This window comes from Lagenorhynchus albirostris, chromosome 4, assembly GCF_949774975.1.
Source record: "Lagenorhynchus albirostris chromosome 4, mLagAlb1.1, whole genome shotgun sequence".
NCBI lineage: Eukaryota > Metazoa > Chordata > Mammalia > Artiodactyla > Delphinidae > Lagenorhynchus > Lagenorhynchus albirostris.
This window is the reverse complement of record NC_083098.1, coordinates 11,987,650-12,010,515: the sequence shown is the minus strand read 5'-3', so window position 1 is coordinate 12,010,515 and position 22,866 is coordinate 11,987,650. Positions and strand designations below refer to the sequence as shown.

The 22,866-nt window shown below is 33.5% G+C and overlaps 1 protein-coding gene and 1 non-coding gene across 3 annotated transcripts in view; both read right to left on the bottom strand.

Moving 5' to 3' along the window:
- Nucleotides 1-22,866, bottom strand: part of GRID2 (glutamate ionotropic receptor delta type subunit 2) — a 1,331,651-nt gene that overhangs the window by 1,080,142 nt on the left and 228,643 nt on the right. For both annotated transcript variants that reach the window (XM_060147100.1, XM_060147101.1), the window contains exon 2: nt 4,760-4,915. In XM_060147100.1, coding sequence (XP_060003083.1) covers nt 4,760-4,915 — 156 coding nt within the window. The remainder of the gene's footprint in view (nt 1-4,759; nt 4,916-22,866) is intronic.
- Nucleotides 9,462-9,568, bottom strand: LOC132520139 (U6 spliceosomal RNA). Its single transcript, XR_009540499.1, has one exon. It is a non-coding gene; the product is annotated as a U6 spliceosomal RNA (small nuclear RNA).

Here is a 22,866-nt window from a genome sequence, read left to right as displayed (position 1 = left end):
AGATAATTAAAAGAATGCATGCCTGAGTTGTCCCTAACAGATATAGAATTCTTTGTATTTTAATATTACATTGATGATAAGTACTAAAGATCACACAATAAGCAGATTCTGAATCCAAATCTTATAGGCCAGTCCTTAGAAAGTGGTGGTAGGGAGAAAAGTGATCCAGAACTTGGCACTGGGGAACTGACCAACCTAAACATCCCAGACTCATGGAGAGAATCAGGTGGTCCAGACAGCCACCAAATGTACATCGAGAATCCCTCCTGCTTTGTGAGTGTCTGAAGATGGCCGGTCAGCTGCAACACTATTCCTCTACCCTTTCACACGTGTAGCTAGGCACCAGTTACATAAAGAGCGTTGGGCCTAGAGACAAAGTACGACACTGACCTTGATGTGGAAAGGGAAGAAGGAATGAAAAAATGAAGAAATGAATGAATGAGAAGAATTATAACTACAGGATGTTCAGAGATTTTTTCTTGGTTCCTGGAGCCACTAATTTTCAAGTTCAGTTGTCAGGCAATTCAAAAAAATAAGCTGAAATTGGAGTTATCAAAATTGGTCCAGGAAACACTGGCTGATGAGGTATACACACTGCAAACCTATGCTAGGAAAGTTGCAGAATTCAGTCTAAGGATTTTGGAATTAGCAGATTTTTTTATCACAGTAAAAATATCTTATTAAAGCAGAGAGGAATATAAATTATGAGACTAAGCCCTGGAATAAAGCATCAAATAGTGCAGCCACATAAATCATTCTTTTACATTTACATCTTCTTTGAACTCAGATTTAGCCTATGGCACCAGAAATACTCACAATGAATTGTGATGTGTTTCAGAGAAGTGCTTTTTCCTACTTAGATTTCCTTATACTGTTTATGGCTCTGCTACTCTTCTGTTATCCCTTTTACACACATGATATGGATACGTGTATATTAAAAATAAAGAAATGAGACTGATTTCAGAAACCATAAATGAAAGCAGTCTTATTGTTTTACACTTAACAGTAGTTTTATTTTGTAAGATATATGAGGCAAATCCAACTGAAATCATCACTGTATTAAAGTGAGATGTCTATTTTTTACAAGACTCTTTGGGAGCAATCAATGTTCACGTCCTGGTGTGCAAAGGAGTAAGTTAAAGGTGGACCAGGCTGCAACTTGGAAGATGAGCAATCTTAATCATGACTGCTTTTTGTATTAAAAGCAGCTTTTATAACTATATTGTTTATAATGGGTTTTAACATAGCAGAAAGGAGAATAATTATGATAGTTACTCCTTTTTCTTTCAAATAGAATCATTTGTGACTCTACAGTATAAATCTGTCCTTACACTCTTTTCACTATGCATTTCATTTTTAGGTATTTTTCCTAATAATTATTTCAAAATGTTTTAACTGAATTTTGCCATTCAATATCAACAGTGCTTAACATATCTCCTGATACATCTGATGTATGCAAGAATTATACATGCAGTCATATTTCTGCATTCACCTTCCAATGTGAACATTTTTACAAATGCATTCTCCTTACATTCCCTGACCTTATTTTCTTATAAATCCCCACCTTTCGTGGCCCATAGTGGTGTTGGTCTCAGTTAAGAGCTAACAATATAAGCAATTGCTATTGCTTTCAGTAGAGACAGAAGTGCCTTTCACACCAGCCATTTGTGTATCTACATTATATCCAGTATATAGGTCCCACAGAGGAAACAATCTACAAAAGAGATGTAAGGAGAGAAATCTAGCAACAGCTGCTTTGGTCCAGGTCAACTAAACCTGCAAAAGACCCTTTCTGGATTTCGGTGATAGTAATGAGTTCTTTGGGTTGCTGTCAATAGTTGGATGAGGTAGCAGAACAAAGGACAGCTACCATATATCCTTTAATCAATTTTGAAGTCAGCCACAGAAAAAACTAGGAGGCAATTTCAGCAATGTGAAGACTTCTCTAAAGAGAAACTGAATAATTATAATTTCTATAATCCTTTAAGAATCTAAATCTGGAAATTTGTTCTAAAGATCTGTGTAACATCTCATCTATAGAGATGAAATTCACCTTAAAAATACATCATTTGTGTTCTAATTTCTTCACTATTTATAGATGAGGAAAACCAAGGATGAATATGAACTGAGTGGATTATACAATGCAACTGCTGCTGATCAACTAGATTGGTATTTTTTTACTGATCCATGCCATCTAAAACCCACAAACATAAATAGTATATATATCACAGCAAAACCATGCTCAAAACCATGAATTTTTAGATGTTCATCAGGAATGTCAATGCATAAACAATTGGTAATAATGATATCACTGAATCTCGTGTCCATCTTTACAATGTAAAAAACAAATAAGCTGATTTAAGGACCTCTATTATAGATTTTAATGGTATTGCAGCCAAGATATGATGATAGAAAAGTTGGCCATCTTTGATGGTTCACTTGAAGTTTTCTTCTAAAATACTTCCTCAAAACATTTAAGAAAATATTCCGGAATACTTTTTTGTTCTCTTTCAGTTGAATATTTTCCCTTATTTTTGCAAACTAATCAATTACAATAAGAGCTCTAGAAAGAAGTATTTTTACTTCTAACATTAGCTGAGATCTTTCCTGATACTGAATGGAGAAACAAATTAGCTCCAGAGTTTCCTAGAACTTATTTCAGGTTCATTAGCCAGAGCAGACCATCAAAATAACTGGTCCAGAACATCCTGTTAGTATCAAAACCCATCAGGCAAATTGTCAAGCTCTTCATTCTTTCTTGACAAATATCTAGTTGTCTCTACCTTGGAAAAGTAAAACTTATTTACTCTCTCAATTTTCTTTCAGTCCACAAATTCTTTCAAGTCACAATAGTTCTTTTGAGAGGTATTTTTGTTTCCAGAATTTAGTTGGCAGCAGAATGGCTACACAAAGCAATATGTAAACAGATTAACTGTGGTACTTTAAAAATTGTCTTTGTTTTTCAAATTGTAGTCTCTAAAAAGGTGTGAGGGGCATATTTATTCAGTCTTTCTAATTCCCTTCTGCTCATTGTATTTATTTTCCATTGCTTTATCCACATTTTTTCAGTCAAAGTGGATTTTTTAAAAGCATGAATATTTTAGCACGTCTTCAAAGTTAATTTACAATTATTAATATGTAGTTAATAAGAAGACAGTCACAAAAGTAAGTCAGTCCTAATTTTTTCCTGCTCTCATTCCAGTCAATAAAACTAAAAGTTGAGAAAGAAATATCATAGATACTTCTTTTAAAGAATAATATATACTTCTTAGTGTATATATTCTTTTACATTATTGGGTATTTTCCACAATTTCTACTTTATTATTTTTGCAGACTGCTTTATGAATTCTAACATTAATTTAGACAGCTTTTAAACATTTCTATAGAAAATTTATCAACATAACCATGATTTAAAGTTACAAATTCCCCAGATAATTCTGATTTAAAATGTAAGAAAATAACTGGGTGCTTCTATTAATCTGATTCTTTAAATTGATGTTTACTTATTAAAATTAAAATTCCATCATATTAATATGAACAACGTATTTTATTGACAAACAACTTTTACTTAAAACATTTCTGTTCATTTTATTAAAATAATATTTTTTCACTCCATCAAATTAATAAGAAGGAAAATCCATTAGATCACTAATCATTCTAACCATTCCCTTACTGACAGAAATAAGCATAAATAAGCTTTGATAGTAGCCAATGCCACTGATCAAAAACACATTCCAAAAAAGGTTACCTGTATATCATGCAGATACATTAAATTAAAAACATTTATCTTCCTTACCCCTTCAATACTTTTCTTTAAAAAGTTTCCTGCCAAACTTTACTCCATTTAATACCTTGTCCATATTTTCTTCTGCCAAATCCTCTTTAAGTTTTTAATAAATGTTCCATTTAACTAAATTAATTTTTTATTAGTATCTTTAGTCTAAATATTATCACAATAAAATATAAAACAGATTAACAAAAAATACTTTCATGGACAATGATTACTTTGCCAATCAAAAGGCTAAATATTTCATTAGAATAATAGCATCAAAACTAGAATTTTATTAGTGTATGATCTTTCAATCAAAACCTTTGTTCATATAAATGATCTTTCCAGTATAATAAAAATAATTTGTATTTGTATGACTTTGTACCTATGAAAACTTTTAATTCACTCAAGTATATAGAGAGAATGGAGAAAAGTGCTTTAATATTTGGCACATTGTAGAGAGTAAAAAATTTATAGCCTAGGTCAGTATGTTAGGATCCCAGCACAAAATCTTTCATTTGTATGTAGTGTCTGAAAGTTTTCCTTCTCAAAAGGAAAACTTTTGAGAAGGAAAACTTCCTTCACAAAGGAAGTAAATAAATTTATTTTAAGTAAATTTAAGTAAGTACAAAAATTCCTTTCTTACCTTATCTCAAAGAAGACAAAAGTAAAAATTCAGATAGAAATTCATATTTTTAAGGAATGCTTCATTTATACTGAAGTCATAAAATGTTGTAAAGTTTTTATTACAAATATTCATGACCATTTTCATATTATATTTCAATTAAAACAATAACTTTCCACACTCCGCCCTTTCAGAAGTGGAATACAGGATTAAAATTTACCAAATACTCTAAAAAAAAAGCAATGCAGCAAAGATGCAAAAATGATGCCCATGTTTAACGGCATTTTAAATTTTTAATTTCATTGCCATTTGAATTGAACCAAAGAAACAAACAAAATAAAAAGTGGAGTGCTGATGGACCTTACCTTCTTGAACTGCTTGAAAAGGGTTGTTGCCATCAACAAATGTCACCGAAAATGTGATTTTCTCAGTCTGTAAGATCTCCTCATTCTGGTTGAGGTCGCCAACTGCTGTGCGAAACACCTCATCATCCTTTTTGGCAGATTCATCAAAAATTGCTCCTAGAAAGAAGTGAGTATCACCATTAAACAGTAACATAAATATTCTGTCATGCCCTCCGGAATTACACCAAAGAGACTTATGAACTGAAAAATGTACACTTTCAATTAAAGCACGCACTTCATTACTGAAACACATTGTACTGGAAGCAGTGTGAGAGCTAAGCAGGAATGTAGTTAGTTCTCCCAAATGGAAATGATGAATAGTACATCAAAGGGTTTTGCTGGAAGAGTATCGGGAAGACATTATAATAAATACAAAAAGCCTCTGCAGGACAAAGTGGTTAAATACACTGAATGTCTCATGCCATGAGATCTTTAAGAATTCATAACTTGTAGAATTTTTTTTTCTGAATAATAGGAGAAAAATCAGGAAATTTTCTGAGAGTCCATTCATAAATAGGAATCAAATTTCTACAATGATCTTAATTTACTTTTTCTCTTTTTATTTCCTTCCTTCTTTCCTTTCTTTCTTTTTTTTTTGAACAAGAGTTTCAGTATCTTTTACAATAGTAAATTCCATAATATTTATTAAAAATTTAGAGACATACAAATCTCTGAGCAGAAGTAATGGAGACATATTTCCTGAAGAACTAACATAAGTTCTAGTGAATAATTATGGCATTTTTCCTTCATATGTAATAATGATGATGATAAGAGTTGTGGCTAACTTTTATTTGACTGTGTGTTTGTCAGTGTATTGATTAAACATCCCAGTTCTAAAAGTAAACTGATTTCAAATTCTGACTCTGACATTTGTTAAGTATATGACCTTGAGCAAGGGATTCAAATTCTAAACTCCACATTCATCATCTGTAATATCTAATAGTAAAAATAATATCCATCTGTAAGGATTATTAACTGTATTAAATGATACTATGCCTGTGAAATGTAAGTAAATTGTGGTAACTAAATATGTCTCAATAATGCTAGTGTTTTCTTTTTTTGAATACTGTAATATAATCCAAACAAACCTTAACATGTTCTACTATTTTCTTCATATTACAGTATTTAATTTAATCCTTAAAATAACTATGTGATATGTACACTACTACACACACATACAGTTTTAAAAATTAGGATTCCATGCAAGAAATATGCCTAAGGTTCCACAATAAGGGCCAGAGCTTTTGCCTCCTTACTCCAACATCCTTGCTTTACATCACTATAGGATACTGCCTTCCAGGATTGCACCCAAAAGACACAAAAGTGTTCTAACAGGGATTCTGACTTTACAGCATATTTGGAGTTTCTTTCCTATCTGGCCATGCATACTTTATCTGCATTCATTCTGACTCTTCCAGTTCTAAGCAAGCACACATTTTTAATTATTTACTTTTTAATCATAAATAATTGGGACAATGTACTCTTTGTGTTTTTGAATAAACCTAATGAAGACCCTGTTGACAAAAAGAGACATATACCTCAGGGTCAATAACATGATAAAGGAATAACTGTATATGTACATATCCACATACACATCCATATACACATAACACATATTTCTTGACTATATTCATTACAGTGTGTGAAGAAATAAAATTATGTGTATATAAAAATGACTTTTTTCCACATATAAATATAATACGGGTATTATACACACATATGAAAAGATAAACACACTATACGTGCAGACACAAGTATGCATATATATGTTTACACATACAAATACACATATATGTATAAACAGAAGCAGACACACTTTACATCAATTTTGTTGATTTAATAATTCTTTAGCTGAAGCCCCAAGTCATCTAGCGAAAGATAATTATGATATTAAACATGCATTATTAGAGTCAGTTCATGATAAAGCAAGGATGAATCTATGTCTATTTCTGACAACTGTGGCAAGTTCCTTTTGACCTCTCCACCCTATGTGGCTTCATCATGGGAAAGCAAGAAATGATTACTTTTTGCTAGAGAAGGCAGAGTGTCTAATAGGCTTACTCTGTCAGCTTGGCTTTCTCTTACCACTGCTCTTCTATGTTTGCACGGATTCACTGACTACTCTGACCAGCCTTTTTAAATCCTTCCTTTACATTTCCTATGTATGTGAATACCTGCCATGGCTAAGAACATGAGAAAAGGGTGAAGAAAATTTTTAAATTGATAAATAAATTATTTCTTAATTACACTATTATATAGCTAATACCCAGACTATTAATACTTTATTGATGTAATCAACATATGTAAGACATTAATTTCTGCCCTATCCTGTCACCTCTGAATTAGAAATATACTTTATAAACTAATATTTAGGCAATAAATTTTAGATTTATCTTGATAATTTTAATTCACATTCATGAAGACTCATTTTAATTTGTGATAATATTTATGAGAATCTAAGTTAATCCTTACACTGAAATCTAATATTATCAGACTGGGATATAAAAATTTCTTTAGCAGCTTTTTAGGAAGTGTGATATAAATGTGCTATAACTGGAGCGAAAATAATCAATTTGTTTTAAACCAGATAATCTAAATGTCTATTCTCAAAGAAGTGATGTATATTTATATAGAGATGTTTCAGCTTGTCATGGATTCTAAATGGGTCTTTTGGAAAAGTTTCTAATCAAACTTTTTTTATAGCAGGTGATGCTATTGACTTCTGCTGAGTACTGCTAATGCATTTTTAATGGAAGCATTTTACTATTACCTGACAGAACACTTAAAATTGCTTTAAACATTAAACCTGGCTTAATAAATGGCAGAAACCTGCCAAAATGATAAGAAATTAGTCAATTCTGTGCTGAATTAAGACATACTGAAAGCAAATGCACAAAAAAAGCAGTTCATCTTTCTGCAAACAGCAAAGAAGTACACAAAAGAAGTGATTCATCTTACTGCACACAAGCAGCATAACCAAAGAACAGGAAATCCTAGCCAACATTTCAAATACACTTATTTATTTATTTACTTTTTCCTTCAGCTATAAACTCTCATCTTAAATTTGGCTTTTTACCACAAAAGTACTGTTAAATGAAGCATTTTGTATCAAACACAAGTATTCTGAAAACAACCTCGTAAGTTCCACATGAAGAATCTCAGGAAAGACAGTTCTTTCTTATGGCATGCACTTCCAATAGTATTGCAATGTCATCTCTTTATCCTTTGTATTAACACACACACATATTAGCAGTCTAATTTAACTTCAAATATCCTAGATTTACTTTTTGAAACTAAAGTTTCTCAAATGCAACATACATAGCTATATAGCTTACATGATGACACAGCATCTATTTCTTTCCCAGCTATTTTTATTAGCACATTTTAACTGTTTTATTTTATAACCTGGAGGTGAAAACCAGATCCAACTTACTGTCAAGATGCAATAATTCTTCCGCCACTTACACACTCACACACACACACACACACACACACAGTGTTTGATCAACAAATTATACTCTATTTACACTTTGCATTGGCCAAACTGGAGGGAAGAATAACCAAGCAACAGGCAGAGAACAAACACCTCCTAAATATTCCCGTTAGACCAATTTTTAATTAGTCATTTCCACTATTTGGGACTGATGATCTGCTCCATCCATGGGAGGGAAAAAAGGCTTCACTTATCCTGACACAAAGAGAGTGACATATTCAGGTGAGTCTACATACAAGTTTTTTTTTTTTAACATCTTTATTGGAGTATAATTGCTTTACAATGGTGTCTTAGTTTCTGCTTTACAACAAAGTGAATCAGTTATACATATACATGTATCCCCGTATCTTTTCCCTCTTGCATCTCCCTCCCTCCCACCCTCCCTATCCCACCCCTCTAGGTGGTCACAAAGCACTGAGCTGATCTCCCGGTGCTATGCAGCTGCTTCCCACTAGCTATCTATTGTACATTTGGTAGTGTATATATGTCCATGCCACTCTCTCACTTTGTCCCAGCTTACCCTTCCCCCTCCCCGTATCCTCAAGTCCATTCTCTAGTAGGTCTGTGTCTTTATTCCCATCTTGCCCCTAGGTTCTTAATGACCATTTTTTTTTGATTCCATATATATGTGTTAGCATACGGTATTTGTTTTTCTCTTTCTGACTTACTTCACACTGTATAACAGATTCTAGGTCCATCCACCTCACTACAAATAACTCAATTTCGTTTCTTTTTATGGCTGAGTAATATTCCCTTGTATATATGTGCCACATCTTTTTTATCCATTCATCTGTTGATGGACACTTAGGTTGCTTTCATGTCCTGGCTCTTGTAAATAGACCTACAATGAACATTGTGGTACATGACTATTTTTGAATTATGGTTTTCTCAGAGTATATGCCCAGTAGTGGGATTGCTGGGTCGTATGGTAGTTCTATTTTTACTTTTTTAAGGAACCTCCATACTGTTCTCCATAGTGGCTGTATCAATTTATATTCCCACCAACAGTGCAAGAGGGTTCCCTTTTCTCCACACCCTCTCCAGCATTTATTGTTTGTAGATTTTTTGATGATGGCCATTCTGACCGGTGTGAGATGATAGCTCATTGTAGTTTTGATTTGCATTTCTCTAATGATTAATGATGTTGAGCATTCTTTCACATGTTTGTTGAAAAATATGGAACACTTCACGAATTTGCGTGTCATCCTTGCGCAGGGGCCATGCTAATCATCTCTGTATCGTTCCAATTTTAGTATATGTGCTGCTGAAGCGAGCACTACGTACAAGTTTTTAAATACAAAATGTATCATCCTTGTCTACTTATGTCTTAGAAAGGAATTAATTATAGTTTATAGTGGTATTAAAAAATGTTGAAGTCTTAATTTTTTAACTATTGTAAAGGGTCATACGTACAGGTCAATAAAATCATTTTCTAAAAATTTGCATTTGCAAATATGCCTGTTGAAAACAAACATTTGTAGGAAGTTACTAACCTGGGACTTCCCTGGTGGTGCAGTGATTAAGAATCCACCTGCCAATGCAGGGGACATGGGTTCGCTCCCTGGTCCGGGAAGATACCACGTGCCGCAGAACAACTAAGCCCGTGCGCCACAACTACTGAGCCTACACTCTAGAGCCCGCAAGCCACAACTACTGAGCCCACACACCGCAACTACTGAAGCCCACACACCTAGAGCCTGTGCTCCATGACAAGAGAAGCCACCGCAATAAGAAGCCCGTGCACTGCAACAAAGTGTAGCCCCCGCTCGCCACAACTAGAGAAAGCCTGTGCACAGCAACGAAGACCAAATGCAGCCAAAAAATAAATTTTAAAAAAATAAAGAAGTTACTAACCTGACCACATCCATAACTCTCAAAAACATTTTAAGCTTTTATACCTTCATGTCTTTAATCATGGTGTTGTCTCCACCATGGATATATGCCTTGTCTCCTTAGCAAAATATAATTTCCTGGGCCATAGAAACTATCTTTGTTAGTGTCTATAACAGAGCCTGAATATATTAGATACTCAAGAAACAGGAATAGTTTAAACTTTCCTTATATTAGTTAGGCATGATCTTGTAAAATAGGATACCTAAATTCAAATATAGGAATAAAAATGTAAGTTACAACTAATTCTAAATTAGAACAAAAGTAGAATTGCAAATGTACCTGTATGTGAATTTATTATCACAGGTATTATCATGACTCCCAAATTATTCAGCAAAGTATTAATCATATACTTATAGTTTTAGTTTGAATATTTAAATTCATCTTTATCTTATACATAAGATAAGAGGAAAGTAGAGGAAACATTGTTTAGCTGGGAAGGTAGTGAAAGAAAGAAAATGTCTTCACCTAGCTCAGAATTTTCCTCTAAAAATACTGAGAAAGATTTGGATACACATCTTGAAGGGTCACCGGAAAGAGACCCATACCTGTACAGAGGTTAACCTACTTTCTTTCTTTCCATACCACAGTCTGTTAGTCTATGCCCACAGCTGTGCTTGCTTAACAAAAACTAAGGCAGAAGCCACGTAAGCCGGACCACAGAATCAGCTTGAGCAGAAAGGTCCAAGATGGTGACAGTCCACTGCCCTGAACTGGTTCCAGCCTGACCACCAGGGCAGCACCTGTACAGATGAGACCCAAAACGTCTGAAAGTTGCCTTTGCTTCATTACCATGCTAGGATCTCCTCTGAAAGGGAGGACTTGCACTTTGCTAGCACAATTAATGTCCTGCACAAAAGAGCCCACAGGACTGTGCATGTTTTGGCTTTTTCTGGAACTTATTGCCACTTTCCCCGGGTTCTGATGGCACACCTGTCTCTTAACCCTTGAAAGTTTCCCACTTCCCTTCCCCATTCCTTGATCAAGGCATAAAGTTTCTGCTCTGCTTTGCCAAACCTGGTCTCATTCGATTGGCACAAGCAACATAAGGCAAGGGAAGGACCTAGTCGGGGTCTACCAGATCCAGCACTTGTATAAAAAGAACTTTTCCACCTACAGAGTTGACAAAATTACTCGAAGGTCTGCATATCTCATTTTATATAACTAACATACCAAATATCTTTTAAAATAAATAATTCTAAAAACTGAAAAGAAAGGATCAACACATGAACATTACCCTTGCACAATCAATTTCTGCTTAAAACCTTATCATCTAAAAAGACATGTATGAAACAATTGCCCAAAAACATATGATCAGATTTCAGAGCTGCAAATAAAATCAAAGTAACTAGTCTTTTTTATTCTCAGAGTTCAAACTCTTTACTTATTTAATTTTGCCTAATATATATAAATTCTCTATGATACATAGTTTTAAAAAGAATAAACTTTTCAAAGGTACTACATGCATTGAATCTTTAATTGTCTTTGAAGCAACAGAGCTGATTCTCTTGGTCTCTCTCTCTGTGCATTTTTTCCTCTTCTCTTTTTTCCTCTTTCCTTCTTTATGCATCCATCCATTCATCCACCCCATCAACCTTCCCTCAACACAGAGATAATCATCGAAGCCAGCCATTTTGTTTCTTCACAAGTGATTTGCTGACAGGACAGCTGAAATCCATTACATCTTGCATCAGACCATAGCAGAATTAAGATGCCTTCATAAGATGATAACAGAAAGAACAATTGTGTATTTCATAACTCATAGCTGAAATTTTAAGGATGGTATACAAAAACTTTCTCATTTTTCAGAAATTTTAGTGAAAAGATTTTAAGTAATTTAACCAAAATTACACAGCCAAGAGTTAGAAGGGGTGGAGTAAGAATTTAGGTTTTCTGGTTTCAAGTTTGGAACTATTTCTTCCATATAATGCTTTTTTTTTTTTCATTTCAAGCACATACTCCATGTATGTGCATATATATATTACATATATAATCCATTATGTCATTCATGTATACATATGTGTGACAATAATTAGTACTACTAAATATATTAGCTATATATTCAATAACTAGTAATACTAGAGCATATATATACAAACAGATACATATATATTTGATAATGAGTACTAGTCTGGTAATCAGCATAACAAATTCATTTACTATATGCCAATGAAGTATTTAAAATTGAAGAATTATAGTAAAAACCTGAACATAAGAGTTTTCACATAAAATTTATTGTCTTTTGCCTTAGAAGTTTCAGCAATTTCACTTTGGAGGTTAAATTTTTTTCAAAAGGCACAAGTCTCTGCTTTGAGACAATGTATTGGTCACAGCAGAATTACAGTCCTGCAGAGCTATTCAGAATTGTTAAGTCATCACATATCCTCACTGTTTTAGATGCTACTATTCAGAAGTAGGTTTTTAAATTTAATTCTAACAGTGCACTGTGCATACACATTAGTTTCACTGTGCACAGGTATCCAAATCAAGAGAACTGTAATGTTTTGGATCTACTTATGATATTCCCACTAATGCCAGTGGAAACTGTGCAAATAATTCAAAAGGAGGACGAGCAATAAAGACATTATAAATACTATAAAAATCAGATCTCTCCTTTATTTCACCCTTCACAAGAAGAAAAAAGGTTGAACAAGTTCAATACTACTAGACAGCAGGAAAATTTAGCAGAATTGTGACCAAATGAACTCAGCATTTTCTATATCATTTGGCATCTTCATCTGAGCATACAGACTAGCTACTATTTCAGTGGGGATATTATTAAAATGAAGGTATCGCATATATATGTGTGTGTTTATGCATGTGTGAGTGTGTGTGTGAATATATATATAAAATCTGCCTAGATAATATTAATTACATTGAGATATCCTCCATGAATTAATTCTGTATAACAAGTATTTCCAGCAGTCTTTTCTCATTCAATAGAAATTTTCTGAATATGTTCTACATTAATTTCTTCGTAGACAGGAAATAAGGTTTTTAGAACTCTATTTTTCCTTTCAATCAGAGGTATACTTTCCTCAGTTCACCTTATCTAACCCTTCATGAGCACTCTGACTAAGGAAGTAAATCAAAATAATAACTCTAATTGTTGAAAGGTTGTGCTGGATATACACCAAAGTCCTGGCAATTAGCAAATATTATTCTGAATTATAGATAATATGTTGTGTTACTCTCAAGTTTATAATAATTGAAATAATAATGAAAGTAATTAACATTTATTAGTAATAAGCATTGTAATAAGTAGTTTACTGGCATTATATCATTTAGTATTGATGAAAACCCTTTGATGGAAATGAGGCTCAGGGCAAGTAACTTTCCCAAGACTTAAAGCTAGTAATGACTGTGGCAAAATTCACAGCTCTCACTTTCAAGGCAAACTCACTAAGATATCTATAAGCTTAATATATGACAATATATTTATTATAATAAATTTCTATATTACCAAGTGATATTTTTATTATTATCAAAATTTTATGTGTATATTAAAACTCTCAAATAGGTTTTAATCTTTTTGTTTGAGAAATGTTTATTAACTAGGCCCAGTTTACAAAAGTTTTTCAATAATATTTTTGCATGTTTTTTGTAGATACAATATTAATCCCAATAAATTAAACTATACCATTTAAAGAGTAGTTTAACTCAAGAATTTACACATTTCTTCCCAAAATTTAAATCTGCTTTTGGGATAATTATCTACCATATACAACGAACCAAGTTGAAGTAAATTTTCTAAACATGTTAAATGACAATTTTTGCATTAACTTTAGAATACTATTAATTGAGTTCCAATAACATACACACTTTGATATAGTCTTAAATTCAGGGTTCAGAACAAATCTCTATCTAGCCTTTCATTTTTTTAAGACCTTAGAATTTTTTCTATTTTAGTGACTAGTGATCCTAACAGAACAACAATGCCAGAGTCATTGACTTTATATATTAAAGACCTTTACTAATTTACCTAGGTCTGTAATATTAAAACTGTGACCAGATATAGAAACTAACGGGTTCATTATCTCCCAGTGTCTACTGCTTACTTAGCATTTTGTTCTCAGAGTTCAAAGTACATTATACTATTAACTCCCAATTCACCCCCCATAATTATCTACTTTACAGACAAGCATCATTTTGTTTTAAATATAGATAATCAAGTTCAAAGAGGATATTGCTGAGATCACAGACAGAATTATTTATGATTAGTATAGAAAGATATAACTGGAAGGAGATAAAACTCCACACAGATCATTTAAATGACTCTACGTTAACACTTAAAAGCATATTGTAATATAAGAAATATTTTTATATTGCAGATACCTTTAAATCCTCAATTTCCCTCAATATATTATAATAGAGTGACTTAAAATGAGAAGGGCAAATCATAGACCAAGTAGATAAATTTTCAATTACTATCTCTACCATTTCAGGGGAGGCATTTATGTTGGAATGTGACATGCCATCACAATGTGAGCTAAGTCAAACTCATGAAGGGATTCTTCATTGTAGCACAAGTCCTTTTTCTCACGCTAACTCTCCAATGACATTTGAATTCACATTTCATTTGGAATTCTTGTAAAGTTACCCAGAAACCCAAAGCACATTTAAACTGATAGTACTGCCACTTAAACATCTGACTTTGCTGTATGTTTTTCAAAAGTCTGTGGGAGAAAAGAAAATGAACATTGCTTAAGGGACAGATAATCTGACTTCTCCATGTGGAGCATAATAGAGGCTAATCTTTAAAACAATCATTTTATGCTGTAACATAGATCTTCTCTGAATAGCTTACACATATTTTTATATAAATTTGGTCTTTGGGGAATAGAAAGTCCAAATCAGTTCTTCTAATAAGAATTATTTGTACTTTTTAAAGAATACTAGATATTGAAAGATCAATAATCTGTATTTTTCTTAATAAAAATGGCACTATTTACAGAAATTCTGGGCAGATGATGAAGTAGGAAGCATCAGGAATCTGTTTCCCTACCTAGACAACAATTGGAGGGTTAGATTCTATCTGACAAAACTATTTTGGAACTCTAGAATATATTGAAGGATTGCAACTTCCAGAGGAAGACTTAGAGTGTGAACTGCAGTTAATTTCAGTCAATGTCAGGCCTTACCACAGTACCAGCCACCCATCCTCCACCCCTCAGTTATGTAGCTGGCAGCTGTAAGCCATTTCAGGAGCACCTAGCATACAGCTTGTGGGCAAAATGGACCCTGTCCTCCAAATTTCAGGGATCTGTGCTCTGATGACTGATTGCTGCTTCTGATATTAGAGGTGTAGAAAAAGAGGCTAGCAGCCATTTTTTTGTCCAGTCAAAATTAGATATTTTTTTATTTTTCAATTTTTTTAAAATTTTTTATTTTATATTGGCAGTCATTGTTGTTGCACCTCCCTCCACTTTTGCAAGCCCCTCCCTCTCTGGCTGAAGTGTCTGCCAGAGGGGTTAAAAAGAGGGCCAGCAGTCTTTTATTCCCCCACTCCAATTCATTTTTCTCTTTTTGGGAGCCAGACATTACTGACAAGGGCATTCAAAAGCACTACGTACACAGGGAAATGAAAAGTCATTGCCTAGAGAAAAATGCAGGCTCAGAAAAGAGCTGAAAAGACCTTAGGTTCACAATGCAGGTTGATCCCTGGCACAGAGACAGCCTACAACAATAAAAATGATAATAATAAATAAAAACAAAAACAAGAAAAAAATGGAGCAAACTGGTAGTAAAGGGAAAAATCTGAATTTAACTCCCAGAATTATCATATCATTATATTTAAATGTCCAGTTTTCAATAAAAGAATCACATGGCATACAAGAAACAGGAAAATATGGCCCATCTAAAAGAAAAAAAAAAATCAACAGAAACTATCCTTTAAAAGAGGTGGCAAAACATTTAGTCAAAGATTTTAAACAGCTGCTTGAAAGACATTCAAAAAACTGGAAAAAGGTGTGGAGAAAGTCAAGAAAACAATGGATGAACAAAATGGAAATAACAATGAAAGTATAATAAAACCTAAAAAGAAACCACAAAGAAATTCTGGAACTGAGAAGTACATAATGGAAACGAAAAATTTACCAGACAGATTCAAAGAGCACACAAAATAAAGAATCAGTGAACTTGAAGACAGGACAATGGAAATTATTAAGTCTGAAGAACAGATAGAAAAAAGATTGAAGAAAAGTGAACAAAGTTTAAAGGCCTGTGAGTATCTCAGGAGAAGAGAGAAAGAAACGATCAGAAAGAATATTTGAAGAAATAATGTCAGAAAATTTCCCAAACTTGATGAAAGACCTGAATATAAATACCCAAGAAGATTGGTATATGAACATTCAAGTAAGATGAACTTAAAGAAACCCACACTGAGACACATCATAATCAAACTGTCTAAAGTCAAAGAGAGAATCTTCAAGGCTGCAAGAGAAAAGGCACTTGTCATATACAAGGGATCCTCAATACGATTACCAGCAAATTTCTCAGAGATTTTGGTGGCCAGAAGGCAGTGAGTGAAATTAAGGGAGAAATTAACATATGACCAGATAAATAAAAGTTGAGGTTATTCATTATCATTAGGCCTGCTCTGCAAGAAATGCTAAAGGGAGTCCTGCAGGTTGGAATAAAAGGACACTAGCTAGTAACTTGAAGCCACATGAAGAAATAAAGATGTCAGTAAAGGTAAATACTTAGGCAATTATAAAAGTCAGTTTTATTATAATGATGGTAACTCCATTTTTTTCTACATGATTTAAGACACTGGTATTTTATTTAAAAGACAATCATTAATCTAAAAGCTAGTATTATTGATTGTAACTTTGGTTTGTAATTGCACATTTTATTTTCCACATAATTTAAGAGACTAATACATTTAAATAATCATTAGTTTATATTTTGGGGCACACAATGTATATGGATATAATCTTGTGTCATCAGCAACTGAATGGACTGAGGATGAAGGTGTAGGAACAGAGTTTTTGTATGTTATTGACGTTAAATTGGTATAAACTCAAATTAGAATGTTATAACTTTAGAATGTTAAATGTAATCTCCATGATTACTACAAAGGAAATACTTATAGAATATATACAAATGGAAATGACAAAGGAATTTAAATGTTTCACTCCAAAAAACCAATTAAGCAAAAGAGAAAACAGTAATCCAGGAAATGAGAGATAATGAAGGTGTAAGACATATGGAAAACAAATAGCAAAATGACAAAATTCCCTTTTTAGCAGTAATTAAGTATAAATGAAATAAACTCTCTAATCAAAAGACAGAGTTTGGGGCTTCCCTGGTGGCTCAGTGGTTGAGAGTCCGCCTGCCGATGCAGGGTACACAGGTTCGTGCCCCAGTCCGGGAAGATCCCACATGCCACATAATGGCTGGGCCCGTGAGCCATGGCCACTGAGCCTGCACATCCGGAGCCTGTGCTCCGCAATGGGAGAGGCCACAAGAGTGAGAGGCCCGCATACCGCAAAAAGAAAAAAAAAAAAGACAGAGTTTGGCAGAATAACTATTAAAAAACATGATCCAAGTATATATTGTCTACAAGAGATTCACTTCAGGAGAAAATATTTGTAAATCATGTTTCTGATGTGAGATTAATATCCAGATATATGGGGAACTCCTAAAACTCAACAAAAGAACAACTGGATTCAAAAGTGGGCAAAGAACTTGAACAGACACTTCTCCAAAGAAGATATACAAGTGGTCAATAAGTACATGAAAAGACCCTTAACATTACTAACCATTAGGAAAATGAAGATCAAACAATGAGGTAACACCTCATACTCATTAAGATGGCTACTAAAAAAAAACAAACATAAAATAACAAGTGTTGGCAAGATGTAGAGAAATTGGAACCCCTGAGTACCCTTGGTGGGAATGTAAAATGGTACATCTGCTTTGAAAAACATCATGGCAGCTCTCAAAAAATTAAACATAGAATTATCATGTGAACCAGCAATTCCATCTGTGTATATACTCCCCAAACTGAAAGAAGGGTCTTGAAGAGACATTTGTACCCCCTTCTCATAGCAGCACTACTCTCAATAGCTAATGTATACAAGCAACCTAAGTGTTCAATGATGGATGAATGGATAAGCAAAGTGTAGTAAATACATACAATGGAATATTTTTCATTCCTAAGAAGGAAGAAAAAGCTGATATACACCACAACATGAATGAACCTTGAAGACATTATGCTAAATGAAATAAGCCAGTCATAATAAGACAAAAACTATATGAATCCACTTATACAAAGTACTTAAAGTAGTCAAAATCACAGAGACAGAAAGGAGAATGGTTGTGTCCTGAGGCTGGAAGGAGAGGGGAATAGGGAGTGACTGTTTAATGGGTACAGAGTTTCCATTTTACAAGATGAAAAGAGTTTTGAAAATGGATGGTGGTGATGGCAGCACAACATTATGAATATATTTAACATTATCAAATTGTATACTTAATAATGGGAGAGATGGTAAAGTCTGTTATGTGTATGTTACCATTATATTAAAAAATTAGAAAATGACACTGTTTAATTCTTTAATTTTTAAACTATTTTTATATTGACTCTGTGAAGTTATCCACAGCTTTATATCCTGTGTTTTAGTCCGTTTCCCCATATCACACATTTAATTGAAGCAATATCCTAGTATTACAAACTTAAATGGTATGACAAGAACAGAAGTAACTGGTTTATGAAAAGAGACTTTTTAACACAGCAGAGCAATTCAAACTCTTCCCAAACTGAAATGATGCACATTAAAAAAAAAAAAGATAAGAAGGTAGCTTCTTGAAAAGTACATTCACTGAAAAGACTTGCAGATATTTTTAGAAATGGAACAGATTCAACTTTTTTTCCTCCTGTAACAATTCACTAGATTCTTTTATTACTACCTTCAATTACCATTTAAAAAAAGTGAGAACTGATATATGGTACTATAATTAAAATCACAGGTGAAAGAAATACCTGTATGAAAAAAATACATATAACGTGAATGCTATGCATACTCTTCAAATATTCAAACATACTTTGCACACAAATAACTTAGTTTAGCCCATTTTCTACACAGTAAAAATTCTAATTTTATGCTTAAGACAAAAATTCACTCTGCTTCTACATTAAAAAAAAAATCATTTTACCAATCTGAGTCAACTTAACTAGGTAAGTCATTTGAAATTAAGCACTTCAGAACTATAAAATATGGTCTTCATTTCTAAAGAAAATGAATGCACCCTGTGGCATATTTCAGGTAGCAAAAAGGTACTCTCTTAATATAAATTTCACACCTCATGGTTTCGTTATCTCTGAACCCACCTGTAAAAATTTTATCTTCTTTATTACATAAGCACTTTTAACTAGCAAAACCAAAGATTTTACAGAAATCTACTGAAAAAAATTTTCCGACATGTCCTATTTTATGCTATTTCATATACTGAATAAGCAACTAATGTTAGGGAGCTGCATAAAGATAATGCTAGGGGGTTGCCCTATAAAATACCTTAAAAACAGTGAGAAAACAATGGTTCTATTATAACTGTAGACTAGACAGCAGTGAATGAGATATGAGTTTCCTTACAAGGATGGCAATATTTTTAGGTATTTATTAGATGCAATGGTTGCAAAATATACCCAATTTCTTTCAGCTACCAAGATCTGTATCACAGTCATTGACTATCTGTAAGTCAAAAACTTATGAAAATTCAACTTTCAAGTCCTATTTTCAGTAATCACTTGCTAGATAATCTTACAGTAAATCTTACAAAAATGGCCAAAGTTGTGTATGCTTGCCACTGTTAGTTCTATTTGTAAGAAAAGAGCAACAATATTTCTAAACGTTGAAATTCCTGTTAGGTAGCTCCCTTCATCCTCATTTTATAGGTGAAGAGACTGACAATCAGAAGAGTTAGGTGAATTACCAATCACATAGCTAGAAATAAATGAGCCAGAACTTGAATCTAGAGCTTCTGGGTTCCAAAATCTATAGTTCTTATACTAATAAACTGTATCTGTGTTAAAAGTTTAGTCCATTCCTGAGCCAAAAATATTCTGCTTTCAGAGTAAGATGTGCTCAAAGAAGAGACAACAATGAATGTCTTCAAACTATCCTTAATTTATCGCTTCAAACAGTTTCACTCAATGACATGGTATGTAGTATTCCTCTTTTGAAGAAAAAAAAAAGCAGCTGTATATGTTCCGTTTCAGATGTCTATTAAAATTGAGTGGAGATGTTAGGTTGGCAAATGAATATGTGGAAATGAAGCTTAAGAGAAAGAGGTCTGAGTAGGACACATACATTTGAAAGTCATCAACATACCTTTGGGGATTAAAGACCTAAGACTGGACATGATCATATAAGGAAATAATCATAAATGGAGAAAAGAGAGACCCAAACAAATCCCAGAGGCAATCCAGTCTTAATTAGAAGAAGAAAAGTAATCCAGGATGGATTAGAAGGTACAACGATTGATCCAGGGGAAATATCAACTAAGAAAAGCACTAAAAGCAGCAAAAAGGAAAAGTTTTTCAAATAATTAGGAATGGCCAAATATATGAAATGCTACTCAGAAAATTGAGGACAGATAAATATCCTTGTCCTGTGTTTGATAACATGGACATTGTTCATTATTTTAATAAAACCTACTTCAATGGAACTAGTGCGAGTGGAAGTCAAATTAAAATGGGTTAAAGAGTGAACAGGAAGTAAGGAAGTTGAGACAGAGTTTCAATACACATCTAGAGAATTAACCTGGCATAAGGGTCCTGTGTTTATCTCTCTCTCTCATTAAGCTGGAAGCCCTCCCAAAACAGGGCTAATGTTTAACTTTCCATCAAAGTTAATAGTCCCCACTGGCTGGCACAGTGTCTTTCATATAACAGACCCTCAATATTTCTTTGTTGAACCATAGTGGTGGAACCAGAATTCTGAAACTTAGCGAATAACTCAATCAGTGATAGAGCTTTTAAAGATCAAACCTTCCTCTCCAGATATACTGAATCAGAATCTCTGGTGTTAGGAGATGAAATTCCATTGCCATTTTCTAGATTCTTTTATAGTTACGTTTGGTCAAAAGAATGTGAGGAGACATGGGATATATGCCGTTTCCAGTACAAGACATTGGTTACGAACCAAGTGTTTGCATGGTCTTTGTCTCCTGATGTCTGTATGCACAGAGACCCTCTAGGATAATGAATCCAAAAGCTGCAAAAATCCTGGATCCCTATGTGAAGACATTTTTCTAACCTCCCAAAATATATTATCCTAAGAGTAATCACCTAGGTAATATATGACCCTAAGAATACTTACCTATGAGAATCCTGGTTCTCAAAGACTGGCCCCTAGAAAAGCAGCATCACTGTCATCTATGAACTGGAGTGGGGACTAGCAATCTGTTTTTTAACAAACTCTCCTTGTGACTCTAATGCATGCTAAAGTTTAAGAACCACTGGTATAAAAGGATACACTTTGTTGAGGCTTACACCTATGTTATTGTACTATATCCTCTACAAAAGGAGGACATAATGAACCACAGACTGTTTCATTCACTCTGAATTTTTATTTTTAATTCCTTTAATCCTATTGATGCTTCCTAAGGCTATTTAATGCTGATATTGTAAACTCAGTTTTCCCAAAAAGGGCTATAAAAGAAAAGTTAAAGATCCAACACTTCTGGAGAGTGATTATCATCTATTAATGGACTCAGCTTTCATTGAGATCTGCTCTACAATTGTTTTCTCTAAGGTCTCCACTTACAGCTAAAAAACCTTGAATTTTTATGTTTCCACTTACTTTTACTTTGTCTCATTTTCAGCCATATCTTCCTTGGTGCTGCTTAACATTCTGAAGAAGTTCCTCTAGCCAAGGTTCCCTTAGAATTAGTGAGGAACACCTGATGTCAGTCTGAGATGGCACCTAACCTCTTAAACAAGTCACATTTATATGATCAATAAGTTACTTATCAAAGGTTGAAAACCTGAAGAATCAGAAGTGGTAATTTTTAATGTCTCTTTTGGTCATAATTCTATAACATGTATGTTTAATCTATGTGAGTTTATAGATGTACTGAATACACTTTTTTTAAACGTGTCTAATTTTAATATAAGGAAACTTTTTCTTCTTATTAAATTGTCCAAAAATGTAATGTGCTTCCTCTTGCAGTTAGGTATTATTTACAGAGACTGGAAAATGTCAGAAATTACATATTATAAAAAGATAGTATAGGTAAGTTTAACAGCCCCTCAAAGTCTGAAATATTTGCTTCTCAAATTGTATTTCAGAACAATTTTATGCTTCAAGGTTCTGACAAGATGACAAACTAGTAAAGGCTTCCCTCCACCAAATCAAATAAACGGAAACTTCAGAAGGTAAAGGGAGCCATATCGAAGGAACCAACATAAAAACTCTGAGAAAACCTGGGGGAGACCAAAAGTGGTTGTAAAAGGTAGCTGGAATGTCAGAGGCAGCCAGGAATGGTAGGCATATCAACAGATCTGTAGAATAGTCAAAAAATCCTTCCAGGGGGTTACAGAGGCCTCTGTAATTGGATCCTTTGTTAAATTTCAGATCTCAGACCCTAGTATTCAGCCTCTTGCTCATTAACATCCAGTTACCCCAACCTCCTTAATGTCCCTAGAACACATAACACATGTTCCTATGTCAGAGATCTTGAT